Consider the following 15,251-nt stretch of genomic DNA (forward strand, 5'->3'; position numbering starts at 1 on the left):
CATACGTTTCCCATGTCAATAAAACCCTTGAACTGAATTGAATTGAGAGAGACAGAGAGAGAGAGAAGAGAGAGAGAAGAGAGAGAGAGAGAGAGAAAGAGAAGAGAGAGAGAGGAGAGAGGAGAGAAAGAGAGAGAGAGAAGAGAGAGAGGAGGAGAGAGAGGAGGAGAGAGAGAGAGAGAAGCGAGAGAGAGAGAGAAGATAAGAGAGAGAAAGAGAGAGAGAGAGAGAGAGAGAGAGAGAGAGAGAGAGAGAGAGAGAGATAAAGAGAGAAAGACCGACCGACAGACAGAGGCAGACAGACAGGCAGACAGACAGGCAGAGGCAGACAGACAGGCAGACAGACACAGACAGACAGACAGGCAGACAGGCAGACAGACAGACAGACAGACAGACAGACAGACAGACAGACAGACAGACAGACAGACAGACAGACAGAGAGGCAGACAAGCAGACAGACAGAGAGACGTTAGGTTAAGTTACCAGTATGTCCATCATGGCTTGACAGGCAGACAGACAGACAAGCATACAGACAGAGAGACGTTAGGTTAAGTTACCAGTATGTCCATCATGGCTTGACAGGCAGACAGACAGACAAGCAGACAGACAGAGAGACGTTAGGTTAAGTTACCAGTATGTCCATCATGGCTTGACAGCTCTCGGCAGCCTAATAGTCTTGTAATCCTCAGCGATGTTAACAGCCTGGGAACACGCATGTCATCCCCCCTTTGGCCACGGACCTCTCCTTCATGGACACACACATGAATACATGCACACAATCACATACATGTACACACAATCAGACATGTACACACAATCACATACATGTACACACAATCACATACATGTACACACAAACAGACATGTACACACAAACAGACATGCACACACAATCACATACATGCACACACAATCACATACATGTACACACAAACAGACATGTAAACAAACGGAGAGAGAGAAAAAGGCTGTAAGTAATATATAGTAGTAATATATAGTAGTAATATATAGTAGTAATATATAGTAGTAATATATAGTAGTAATATATAGTAGTAATATATAGTAGTAATATATAGTAGTAATATATAGTAGTAATATATAGTAGTAATATATAGTAGTAATATACAGTAGTAATATATTGTAGTAATATATAGTAGTAATATATAGTAGTAATATATTGTAGTAATATATAATAGTAATATATAATAGTAATATATAGTAGTAATATATAGTAGTAATATATAGTAGTAATATATAATAGTAATATATAATAGTAATATATAGTAGTAATATATAGTAGTAATATAAGTTTCCCAAACTAGACACTCTAATGTACTTGTCCTCTTGCTCAGTTGTGCACCGGGGCCTCCCACTCCTCTTTCTATTCTAGTTAGAGCCAGTTTGTTGTGTAAAGGGAGCAGTTGACACATTGATTACACTACCACTTGTATTTCATATGTCACAACGATTCATCGATACGTGTGCTATGATGCTGGCAAAGTTGTCTCGCGCACCTACAGTGCTGGTCATAAAAGAAAGCTAGCTAGCTCATGGAAGCAAACAATGTTCTTCCCCAAAAACATAGCAAAACGACATAATCTGTTTCAGTAGCTATAGTTAGCTAGCTAACTATATAGCTAGGTGTTATCATCTAAAGTAACCCTAATTTATAAGAGAGTTCTTATTTGATTAATGGTGGTCGGACCCATCTATGTGAAGCTAGCCACAATAAGGATTAGCCACAATAGTGGACTTTGTGGTTAGCCTTCAAAATAAAAGTATGTCATTGACAGTGATGCAAATGAATACAAATAGTAGAATTATGCCATTGTTGAATAGATCATGCTAAACAAGGTTGGAATGTTGTTATATAAAATCAACAAAAGACAATAATTGTTAATTTGACAAAAATCTGTTAAAATCACACTGGATGTATTATACATGCTTATTTCACTGTACAGCGTTACCTATGGACTGTGGATCAATGACACGGGGTATCAGTCTACTCAGTGACACACAGAGAACATTAGCGTCGTAGCTCCTACTGCGGGACTATGAAACAGCTGTGAATTGAGCCACCTTTATTGTCAACCTATGTGTATTGAACACTATTCCAGAGGAAAAACAATACTGCGTGGATGTTTTGGAGTCTGATAACTCTGAGGAGGAAGAAATAGCTTGGGTATTGAGTAGACTGATAGCCCATTTCATTGATCCCCAATCCTTAGGTAAAGATGTACAGTGCAATATGAATGTCAATACACACAATATGCTGACTGGGGAGGTGATTTCATAAGAGCTACAATGCTAATACTTGCGTGAATTCTCCACAGTTGTGTTCTGTGGGTGTCACTGAGTAGGCTGATACCCCATTTTATTGATTCACATTCCAACCTTGTTTAACACTATCTAGTCTAAATATGGCATGATTCCACCAATTGTAACCTTCTGTTTGCAGACTATTTGCATTGCCCCCCACTCCCATATTTTACACCACTGCTACTCTCTGTTGTTATTATCTATGCATAGTCACTTTAATAACTCTACCTACATGTACATTTTAGCTCAACTAACCGGTCCCCCGCACATTGACTCTGTACCGGTACCCCCCTGTATATAGTCTCGCTATTGTTATTTTACTGCTGCTCTTTAATTACTTGTTACTTTTATTTCTTATTCTTATCTGTATTTTTTAAACTGCATTGTTAGTTAAGGGCTCATAAGTAAGCATTTCACTGTAAGGTCTACACCTGTTGTATTCGGCGCATGTGACTAATACAATTAGATTTTATTAGATTTTATTTGCATCACCTTCAGAGGTACTTTTATTTTGAAGGCAAACCGCAAATTCTACTATTGTGCCTAACCCTATTGTGGCTTGCTTCACAACCCAACCCGGTCTGGTCGAGCCTCACTAGCCAGATGAAGCTAGCTGTCTGCTTATAACGTTAGCTTTGGGCAACATAGTTAAGTAGCTGGCTGCTTATAACGTTAGCTTTGGGCAACATAGTTAAGTAGCTGGCTGCTTATAACGTTAGCTTTGGGCAACATAGTTAAGTAGCTGGCTAGCTATTTATTTTCATGAACCCGAAGTTCAATTTCAAAAGGCGAATAACAAGTGGCTACCTAGCTAATAATTACTCACAAGGATTCCTAAATCATTGCTAAGAATAATGAAAATGACTGCAGTTTCTATTGGTCATTGTTTTCAGGCTAGTTACATTGGTGCTAGCTCGCTACCCCAGAAGTTGAGGTCGAACAAATAATGCTTTATTACCAACGTGGTATTGTAAACATATCATTCGTGGCCGGTGTTTGCTTGTTTGCAGACATCTAATATCGTTTGATTCCGATATGTTCACCGATATATAGTACACCCCTAAGAAAAACAATTCTCCATGCACTGTAATTTACAAACGGATAAGGGTTATTGATAAAAGCTAGGTAAAAGAGTAAGCCGATTGGAAAAGGCGATTGTAAATATAAATGAAAATAGTTTTAGATCTATTTTACCTTATGATCGCTGGAGACACATGTGAAACCAGACACATGGCAGCAATCTGAAGCATGTCATGTTTTCCACTGTGAAGTTTATAGGATATAGGCTTCACAAATGACACCAAACCTAACACGTTGATTTACGATTTCTAGAATGTTTTAATGATATGCCTGAACTTTCCACTGTATTTTGTTTTACAATTTGCATCGTGTTAAAAATTTGCCACTATCGATAGCCACCGTCAGTTATACCTACAGTTGAAGTCGGAAGTTTACATACACCTTAGCCAAATATATTTAAACTCAGTTTTTCACAATGCCTGACATTTAATCCTTGTAAAAATATCCCTGTTTTAGGTCAGTTAGGATCACCACTTTATTTTAAGAATGTGAAATGTCCGAATAATAGTAGAGAGAATGATTTATTTCAGCTTTTATTACTTTCATCACATTCCCAATGGGTCAGAAGTTTACATACACTCAATTAGTATTTGGTAGCATTGCTTTTAAATTGTTTAACTTGGGTCAAACGGTTTCAGGTAGCCTTCCACAAGCTTTCCACAATAAGTTGGGTGAATTTTGGCCCATTCCTCCTGACAGAGCTGGTGTAACTGAGTCAGGTTTGTAAGCCTTCTTGCTCGCACACACTTTTTCAGTTCTGCCCACACATTTTCTATAGGATTGAGGTCAGGGCTTTGTGATGGCCACTCCAATACCTTGACTTTGTTGTCCTTAAGCCATTTTGCCACAACTTTGGAAGTAGGCTTGGGGTCATTGTTCATTTGGAAGACCCATTTGCGACCAAGCTTTAACTTCCTGACTGATGTCTTGAGATGTTGCTTGAATATATCCACATAATTTTCCTACCTCATGATGTCATCTATTTTGTGAAGTGCACCAGTCCCTCCTGCAGCAAAGCACCCCCACAACATGATGCTGCCACCCCCGTGCTTCACGGTTGGGATGGTGTTCTTAGGCTTGCAAGCATCCCCCTTTTTCCTCCAAACATAACGATGGTCATTATGGCCAAACAGTTCTATTTTTGGTTCATCAGACCAGATGACATTTCTCCAAAAAGTACAATCTTTGTCCCCATGTGCAGTTGCAAACCGTAGTCTGGCTTTTTTTATGGCGGTTTTGGAGCAGTGGCTTCTTCCTTGCTGAGCGGCCTTTCAGGTTATGTTGATATAGGACTCGTTTTACTGTGGATATAGATACTTCTGTACCTGTTTCCTCCAGCATCTTCACAATGTCCTTTTCTGTTGTTCTGGGATTGATTTGCACTTTTCATACCAAAGTACGTTCATCTCTAGGAGACAGAACGTGTCTCCTTCCTGAGCGGTATGACGGCTGTGTGGTCCCATGGTGTTTATACTTGCGTACTATTGTTTGTACAGATGAACGTGGTACCTTCAGGCGTTTGGAAATTGCTCCCAAGGATGAACCATACTTGTGGAGGTCTATAATTTTTTTCTGAGGTCTTGGCTGATTTCTTTTGATTTCCCCATGATGTCAAGCAAAAAGGCACTGAGTTTGAAGGTAGGCCTTGAAATACATCCACAGGTACACCTCCAATTGACTCAAATGATGTCTATGAGCCTATCAGAAGCTTCTAAAGCCATGACATAAATTTATGGAATTTTTTAAGCTGTTTAAAGGCACAGTCAACTTAGTGTATGTACATTTCTGACCGACTGGAATTGTGATACAGTGAATTATAAATGAAATAATCTGTCTGTAAACAATTGTTGGAAAAATCACTAACCGACTTGCAAAAACTATAATTTGTTAAAAATAAATTTGTGGAGTGGTTGAAAAACGAGTTTTAATGACTCCAACCTAAGTGTATGTAAACTTCCGACTTCAACTGTACAAGCATTTATAACTGTCACTTTAGTGTGTCACGCCCTGATCTGTTTCACCTGTCCTTGTGATTGTCTCCACCCCCCTCCTGGTCTTATTTTCCCCAGTGTATTTATCCCTGTGTTTCCTGTCTCTCTGTGCCAGTTCGTCTTGTATATTTCCAAGTCAAACAGCGGTTTTCCCGTTCTCCTGTTCTTTGCATTCTCTTTTTTCTAGTCCTCCCGGTTTTCACCCTTGCCTGTTTCTGGACTCTGTTCCCGCCTGCCTGACCATTCTGCCTGCCTTGACCAAGAGCCTGTCTGCCACTCTGTACCTCCTGGACTCTGATCTGATTTTGACCTTTTTGCCTGTCCACGACCATTCTCTTGCCTACCCCTTTGGACTAATAAACATTATAAGACTCCAACCATCTGCCTCCTGTGTCTGTATTTGGGTCTCGCCTTGTGCCTTGATATAATGTTTGTTTCCTCACATTTATAACTGTCACTTTAGTGTTTCCTTACATTTATAACTGTCACTTTAGTTTCCTTACATTTATTACTGTCACTTTAGTTTCCTTACATTTATTACTGTCACTTTAGTGTTAGTTTCCTCACATTTATAACTGTCACATTAGTGTTAGTTTCCGTACATTTATAACTGTCACTTTAGTGTTAGTTTCCTCACATTTATAACTGTCACTTTAGTGTTAGTTTCCTCACATTTATAACTGTCACTTTAGTGTTAGTTTCCTTACATTTATAACTGTCACTTTAGTGTTTCCTCACATTTATAACTGTCACTTTAGTGTTAGTTTCCTCACATTTATAACTGTCACTTTAGTGTTAGTTTCCTCACATTTATAACTGTCACTTTAGTGTTAGTTTCCTCACATTTATAACTGTCACTTTAGTGTTCCTCACATTTATAACTGTCACTTTAGTGTTAGTTTCCTCACATTTATAACTGTCACGTTAGTGTTAGTTTCCTCACATTTATAACTGTCACTTTAGTGTTTCCTCACATTTATAACTGTCACTTTAGTGTTAGTTTCCTCACATTTATAACTGTCACTTTAGTGTTAGTTTCCTCACATTTATAACTGTCACTTTAGTGTTTCCTCACATTTATAACTGTCACTTTAGTGTTAGTTTCCTTACATTTATAACTGTCACTTTAGTGTTTCCTCACATTTATAACTGTCACTTTAGTGTTTCCTCACATTTATAACTGTCACTTTAGTGTTTCCTCACATTTATAACTGTCACTTTAGTGTTTCCTCACATTTATAACTGTCACTTTAGTGTTAGTTTCCTTACATTTATAACTGTCACTTTAGTGTTAGTTTCCTCACATTTATAACTGTCACTTTAGTGTTTCCTCACATTTATAACTGTCACTTTAGTGTTAGTTTCCTCACATTTATAACTGTCACTTTAGTGTTAGTTTCCTCACATTTATAACTGTCACTTTAGTGTTTCCTCACATTTATAACTGTCACTTTAGTGTTTCCTCACATTTATAACTGTCACTTTAGTGTTAGTTTCCTCACATTTATAACTGTCACTTTAGTGTTTCCTCACATTTATAACTGTCACTTTAGTGTTTCCTCACATTTATAACTGTCACTTTAGTGTTAGTTTCCTCACATTTATAACTGTCACTTTAGTGTTTCCTCACATTTATAACTGGCACTTTAGTGTTTCCTCACATTTATAACTGTCACTTTAGTGTTAGTTTCCTTACATTTATAACTGTCACTTTAGTGTTAGTTTCCTCACATTTATAACTGTCACTTTAGTGTTTCCTCACATTTATAACTGTCACTTTAGTGTTAGTTTCCTCACATTTATAACTGTCACTTTAGTGTTAGTTTCCTCACATTTATAACTGTCACTTTAGTGTTTCCTCACATTTATAACTGTCACTTTAGTGTTTCCTCACATTTATAACTGTCACTTTAGTGTTAGTTTCCTCACATTTATAACTGTCACTTTAGTGTTTCCTCACATTTATAACTGTCACTTTAGTGTTTCCTCACATTTATAACTGTCACTTTAGTGTTAGTTTCCTTACATTTATAACTGTCACTTTAGTGTTTCCTCACATTTATAACTGTCACTTTAGTGTTTCCTCACATTTATAACTGTCACTTTAGTGTTTCCTCACATTTATAACTGTCACTTTAGTGTTAGTTTCCTTACATTTATAACTGTCACTTTAGTGTTTCCTCACATTTATAACTGTCACTTTAGTGTTAGTCTCCTTACATTTTGCATCATTCCATTACATCGTTAGTTGACCTTTATTTCCCCTGTCCTGTTGGTGTGGTTGTTTCTGAGGATCGCTAGCTATAGTGGGTCATATTAGGCTAACGTATTACAAGTTGTGCAATAATTTGGGACATGTAGCCTATTGGAATCATTATGGAACACAGATCATATGTAGCAGTTTAAACCTGGAGCCTGGCGCACGGTGCACAATGACTGGACCATTGTCATTACAGTCCCATGATTCATGAGGATTGGTAGATTTATAGGACTACTGTTCAACCCCTATTGTACACTTTTCTCACCTTCCAATATTTCATGGATTGAACAATTGAATATGGCAACTCAGGATGAATCATATCACTGTATTTTGATTCACCAATATATTTATTGCGTTAAGACTCTCCAACCCTGTTTTGTTTATTATTCAGAAATACTTTCCTAACCCTAAATAATAAACAAGATCAGAATATTTTTTAAATCTACCAGTTGGTGCTGAACAGGAGATGAATATGTGTGTATTAACATTACATTCTGTCATTGATCCCTGATATTCTGAACTGTTCTCTACATAGTCTAGTGTCTGTTGAGAAAATTCTAATTAAAAGGCACACCTAACTTAAAGGGATGGCTTTAGATAAATGTACTGAAAACCCTATTGAATGAAAACTCCAAGAGAAAATCTGTTTGCCAGCTAATGGGAGGGTTTTCAGTGGTTGAATTACATTTATTCGGCGCTAGCAAGGAAACCACACCTGCAAAGTCCGTAATACAACTGCATAAGCTAATTCTGAATATCAACTACTGAGAAGTGCGTAGGAAAGCTGTACTTAGAAAAGGCGTACATTTCTTAAGTCTGAATCGGGGCCCTTAGTGAATATGTCAAAAGTCCAAACCACTTTTTAAAATTATGCTGTACCAGACCCACTTCCCCCACCGGCTGGTAGAGGCCTGACCAGACCCACTTCCCCCACCGGCTGGTAGAGGCCTGTACCAGCACCACTTCCCCCACCGGCTGGTAGAGGCCTGACCAGACCCACTTCCCCCACCGGCTGGTAGAGGCCTGACCAGACCCACTTCCCCCACCGGCTGGTAGAGGCCTGTACCAGCACCACTTCCCCCACCGGCTGGTACAGGCCTGTACCAGCACCACTTCCCCCACCGGCTGGTAGAGGCCTGTACCAGACCCACTTCCCCCACCGGCTGGTACACGCCTGTACCAGACCCATTTCCCCCACCGACTGGTAGAGGCCTGTACCAGCCCCATTTCCCCCACCAGCTGGTAGAGGCCTGTACCAGCCCCATTTCCCCCACCAGCTGGTAGAGGCCTGTACCAGACCCATTTCCCCCACCGACTGGTAGAGGCCTGTACCAGCCCCATTTCCCCCACCGACTGGTAGAGGCCTGTACCAGCCCCATTTCCCCCACCAGCTGGTACAGTGCGACTTACCTTCTTCTTCTTCTCACTGAGGTCAACGGTGCATAAAGATCTCCTCAGTGTTGAATCCTCAGGCTAAATGTTACGGATCAAATCGTGTAGTTGAGGGTCATGTCATAACTTCCTCTGTAACTCATTTACAGCCCTCTTCCTGTGGTCTATAACGCACAGATGAAGGGTCTATATATGAATTATATGCAGTCAATGTAAAGCCAATTATAACCTCCCATTCTTTTAAGCAGGCAAGTCATTTAAGAACAAATTCATATTTACAGTCACAGCTTACCAGGAGACAGTGGGTTAATTGCCTTGTTCAGGTCCAAAACAACAGATTTTTACCCTGTCAGCTCAGCGATTCAAACTAGCAACCTTTTGGTTACCGGCCCAACACGCTAACCACTAGGCTACCCGCCACCCTCATAAAACATTCATAAACATTCATAAACATACCTCCCTTGTCAAAAGTAAAGAATAAAGAAAAAACTACGCTAAAGGAAATATGAACATTTTATTTCCATTTTCTAGATGTAGCACAGAAAACATTTGTTGGCTTTTCTTGAATGGATTTAACAAAGATGTATATTCAAACCATTCAAATTCAATTCCCCATTTCAGACCCATATAACAATAACTATTTTGGTGAGTAAAATGTACGAACACAAAGTAGTAGAGCTAGCTAGCATTTCCCCCTTATTCAGTAATGCAGCTAGCTAGCATTTCCCCCTTATTCAGTAATGTAGTTAGCTAGCATTTCCCCCTTATTCAGTAATGTAGCTAGCTAGCATTTCCCCCTCATTCAGTAATGTAGTTAGCTAGCATTTCCCCCTCATTCAGTAATGTAGTTAGCTAGCATTTCCCCCTTATTCAGTAATGTAGCTAGCTAGCATTTCCCCCTTATTCAGTAATGTAGCTAGCTAGCATTTCCCCCTTATTCAGTAATGTAGCTAGCTAGCATTTCCCCCTTATTCAGTAATGTAGCTAGCTAGCATTTCCCCCTCATTCAGTAATGTAGTTAGCTAGCATTTCCCCCTTATTCAGTAATGTAGCTAGCTAGCATTTCCCCCTTATTCAGTAATGTAGTTAGCTAGCATTTCCCCCTTATTCAGTAATGTAGCTAGCTAGCATTTCCCCCTCATTCAGTAATGTAGTTAGCTAGCATTTCCCCCTCATTCAGTAATGTAGTTAGCTAGCATTTCCCCCTTATTCAGTAATGTAGCTAGCTAGCATTTCCCCCTTATTCAGTAATGTAGCTAGCTAGCATTTCCCCCTTATTCAGTAATGTAGCTAGCTAGCATTTCCCCCTTATTCAGTAATGTAGCTAGCTAGCATTTCCCCCTCATTCAGTAATGTAGTTAGCTAGCATTTCCCCCTTATTCAGTAATGTAGCTAGGTAGCATTTCCCCCTTATTCAGTAATGTAGCTAGCTAGCATTTCCCCCTTATTCAGTAATGCAGCTAGCTAGCATTTCCCCCTTATTCAGTAATGCAGCTAGCTAGCATTTCCCCCTTATTCAGTAATGCAGCTAGCTAGCATTTCCCCCTTATTCAGTAATGTAGCTAGCTAGCATTTCCCCCTTATTCAGTAATGTAGCTAGCTAGCATTTCCCCCTTATTCAGTAATGTAGCTAGCTAGCATTTCCCCCTCATTCAGTAATGTAGTTAGCTACATTACTGAATAAGGGGGAAATGCTAGCTATCTAGCATTTCCCCCTTATTCAGTAATGCAGCTAGCTAGCATTTCCCCCTTATTCAGTAATGCAGCTAGCTAGCATTTCCCCCTTATTCAGTAATGCAGCTAGCTAGCATTTCCCCCTTATTCAGTAATGCAGCTAGCTAGCATTTCCCCCTTATTCAGTAATGCAGCTAGCTAGCATTTCCCCCTTATTCAGTAATGCAGCTAGCTAGCATTTCCCCCTTATTCAGTAATGTAGCTAGCCAGCATTTCCCCCTAATTCAGTAATGTAGCTAGCTAGCATTTCCCCCTTATTCAGTAATGCAGCTAGCTAGCATTTCCCCCTTATTCAGTAATGCAGCTAGCTAGCATTTCCCCCTTATTCAGTAATGTAGCTAGCTAGCATTTCCCCCTTATTCAGTAATGTAGCTAGCTAGCATTTCCCCCTTATTCAGTAATGTAGCTAGCTAGCTAAGCCCCTGGCACAATGTCAACACTTTTCAAACACGGTTAATAAACATTACAAAGTCATCATAAAACTCATGAAACATTTAATTAACAATGTTATTTCACTGTTTATAACAGATACATATTGATATAATATAATTGACTTCACATTGACTACATAGAATTCATAAATAGACCTTTAACGGCAGCTAGCCTAATGGTTAGAACGTTGGCCCAGTAAGCGAAAGGATGCTGGATGGAATCCCGGGCTGTCAAGGTAAAGATATGTCTTTCTACCCCTGAGCAAGGCAGTTAACCCACTGCGCCGAAGACGTGGATGTAGATTAAACCACACCCCCCCCCCTCTCTGATTCAGAGGGGTTGGGTTAAATTCGGAAAACACATTTCAGTTAAAGCCATTCAGTTGTACAAATGACTAGGTATTCACCCTCTTTCCCTTGATGTTGGTCGTTATAGCTCAGATGACAAACTGTACAGTTAATTACCATGAAGTGCTTTATGAAGGGAAAAATGTATTTGACTTTACATTGACTGCATATATAATTCATACATAGACCCTTCATCTGTGCGCCATAGACCAGTATGACCTAATTGTCATGTGGACGAGAGCTGTTAATGAGTTACAGAGGAAGTTATGACATGACACTCAACTACACGATTTGATCCGTAACATTTACCCTGAGGATTCAACACTGAGGAGATCTTTATGCAGCGTTGACCTCAGTGAGAAGAAGAAGGTAAGTCACACTGTACCAGCTGGTGGGGGAAGTGGTGCTGGTACAGGCCTCTACCAGCCGGTGGGGGAAATGGGGCTGGTACAGGCCTCTACCAGCCGGTGGGGGAAGTGGGGCTGGTACAGGCCTCTACCAGGCGGTGGGGGAAGTGGGGCTGGTACAGGCCTCTACCAGGCGGTGGGGGAAGTGGGGCTGGTACAGGCCTCTACCAGCCGGTGGGGGAAGTGGGGCTGGTACAGGCCTCTACCAGGCGGTGGGGGAAGTGGGGCTGGTACAGGCCTCTACCAGCCGGTGGGGGAAATGGGGCTGGTACAGGCCTCTACCAGCCGGTGGGGGAAGTGGGGCTGGTACAGGCCTCTACCAGCCGGTGGGGGAAGTGGGGCTGGTACAGGCCTCTACCAGCCGGTGGGGGAAATGGGGCTGGTACAGGCCTCTACCAGCCGGTGGGGGAAGTGGGGCTGGTACAGGCCTCTACCAGCCGGTGGGGGAAGTGGGGCTGGTACAGGCCTCTACCAGCCGGTGGGGGAAATGGGGCTGGTACAGGCCTCTACCAGCCGGTGGGGGAAGTGGGGCTGGTACAGGCCTCTACCAGCCGGTGGGGGAAGTGGGGCTGGTACAGGCCTCTACCAGCCGGTGGGGGAAGTGGGTCTGGTACAGGCCTCTATCAGCCGGTGGGGGAAGTGGGGCTGGTACAGGCCTCTACCAGCCGGTGGGGGAAATGGGGCTGGTACAGGCCTCTACCAGCCGGTGGGGGAAATGGGGCTGGTACAGGCCTCTACCAGCCGGTGGGGGAAGTGGTGCTGGTCAGGCCTCTACCAGCCGGTGGGGGAAGTGGTGCTGATACAGGCCTCTACCAGCCGGGGGGGGAAGTGGGGCTGGTACAGGCCTCTACCAGCCGGTGGGGGAAGTGGGTCTGGTCAGGCCTCTCTCTACCAGCCGGTGGGGGAAGTGGGTCTGGTCAGGCCTCTCTCTACCAGCCGGTGGGGGAAGTGGTGCTGGTCAGGCCTCTCTCTACCAGCCGGTGGGGGAAGTGGTGCTGGTCAGGCCTCTACCAGCCGGTGGGGGAAGTGGTGCTGGTCAGGCCTCTACCAGCCGGTGGGGGAAGTGGTGCTGGTACAGGCCTCTACCAGCCGGTGGGGGAAGTGGTGCTGATACAGGCCTCTACCAGCCGGTGGGGGAAATGGGGCTGGTACAGGCCTCTACCAGCCGGTGGGGGAAGTGGGGCTGGTACAGGCCTCTACCAGCCGGTGGGGGAAGTGGGTCTGGTCAGGCCTCTACCAGCCGGTGGGGGAAGTGGGTCTGGTCAGGCCTCTACCAGCCGGTGGGGGAAGTGGGGCTGGTACAGGCCTCTACCAGCCGGTGGGGGAAATGGGGCTGGTACAGGCCTCTACCAGCCGGTGGGGGAAGTGGGTCTGGTCAGGCCTCTACCAGCCGGTGGGGGAAGTGGGGCTGGTACAGGCCTCTACCAGCCGGTGGGGGAAGTGGGGCTGGTACAGGCCTCTACCAGCCGGTGGGGGAAATGGGGCTGGTAGAGGCCTGTACCTGCCGGTGGGGGAAATGGGGCTGGTAGAGGCCTGTACCAGCCGGTGGGGGAAGTGGGGCTGGTAGAGGCCTGTACCTGCCGGTGGGGAAATGGGGCTGGTAGAGGCCTGTACCAGCCGGTGGGGGAAATGGGGCTGGTAGAGGCCTGTACCAGCCGGTGGGGGAAGTGGTGCTGGTCAGGCCTCTACCAGCCGGTGGGGGAAGTGGTGCTGGTACAGGCCTCTACCAGCCGGTGGGGGAAGTGGTGCTGATACAGGCCTCTACCAGCCGGTGGGGGAAATGGGGCTGGTACAGGCCTCTACCAGCCGGTGGGGGAAGTGGGGCTGGTACAGGCCTCTACCAGCCGGTGGGGGAAGTGGGTCTGGTCAGGCCTCTACCAGCCGGTGGGGGAAGTGGGGCTGGTCAGGCCTCTACCAGCCGGTGGGGGAAGTGGGGCTGGTACAGGCCTCTACCAGCCGGTGGGGGAAATGGGGCTGGTACAGGCCTCTACCAGCCGGTGGGGGAAGTGGGTCTGGTCAGGCCTCTACCAGCCGGTGGGGGAAGTGGGGCTGGTACAGGCCTCTACCAGCCGGTGGGGGAAGTGGGGCTGGTACAGGCCTCTACCAGCCGGTGGGGGAAATGGGGCTGGTAGAGGCCTGTACCTGCCGGTGGGGGAAATGGGGCTGGTAGAGGCCTGTACCAGCCGGTGGGGGAAGTGGGGCTGGTAGAGGCCTGTACCTGCCGGTGGGGAAATGGGGCTGGTAGAGGCCTGTACCAGCCGGTGGGGGAAATGGGGCTGGTAGAGGCCTGTACCAGCCGGTGGGGGAAATGGGGCTGGTACAGGCCTCTACCAGCTGGTGGGGGAAATGGGGCTGGCGCAGGTTATAAATCACCATAGAGTATTCGCTAACACTGGTATGGCAGAAGTTCACTGTTGAGAACAGCCATAATGATGACGCTACGCTGTCATTGTATTGATGCATCTATTAAGATTCCTAAATATGAGCTCTTGCATAGCATGACATGAATGTGCTATAGATATGTTATGGATATATTTCATTCACCTTTAATAATGCGGTTGGGACCTGATATAACATGTTCATGACATGCTTATAGATGAGTAATAAATGTGTTATGTAGGTAAAGTAAATCGTTACAGAGATCGAAAACATTCAACAACCAAACCTCACAACAACCAAACCTCACAACAACCAAACCCCACAACAACCAAACCTCCAAAACAACCAAACCTCCACAACAACCAAACCGCACAACAACCAAACCTCCACAACAACCAAACCTCACAACAACCAAACCTCACAACAACCAAAGCCCACAACAACCAAACCTCCACAACAACCAAACCTCCACAACAACCAAAGCCCACAACAACCAAATCTCCACAATAACCAAACCTCACAACAACCAAACCTCCACAACAACCAAACCTCCACAACAACCAAACCTCACAACAACCAAACCTCACAACAACCAAACCTCACAACAACCAAACCTCACAACAACCAAACCTCCACAACAACCAAACCTCCACAACAACCAAACCTCACAACAACCAAATCTCCACAACAACCAAACCTCCACAACAACCAAACCTCACAACAACCAAATCTCCACAACAACCAAACCTCCACAACAACCAAACCTCCAAAACAGCCAAACCTCACAACAACCAAACCTCACAACAACCAAACCTCCACAACAACCAAACCTCACAACAACCAAATCTCCACAACAACCAAACCTCACAATAACCAAACCTCCACAACAACCAAACCCCACAACAACCAA

The 15,251-nt window shown here is 43.9% G+C and overlaps 1 protein-coding gene across 3 annotated transcripts in view; it reads right to left on the minus strand.

Moving 5' to 3' along the window:
- Nucleotides 1–15,251, minus strand: part of rgs19 (regulator of G protein signaling 19) — a 107,748-nt gene that overhangs the window by 76,952 nt on the left and 15,545 nt on the right. The window contains exon 2 of one of the 3 annotated variants that reach the window (XM_039007775.1): nucleotides 632–745. The exons of the other annotated variants lie outside the window; for them this stretch is intronic. Coding sequence (XP_038863703.1) covers nucleotides 632–646 — 15 coding nt within the window. The 5' untranslated portion in view covers nucleotides 647–745. The remainder of the gene's footprint in view (nucleotides 1–631; nucleotides 746–15,251) is intronic. 3 annotated transcript variants of the gene reach the window in all.

The sequence above is a fragment of the Salvelinus namaycush genome, chromosome 14 (genome assembly GCF_016432855.1).
Source record: "Salvelinus namaycush isolate Seneca chromosome 14, SaNama_1.0, whole genome shotgun sequence".
NCBI lineage: Eukaryota > Metazoa > Chordata > Actinopteri > Salmoniformes > Salmonidae > Salvelinus > Salvelinus namaycush.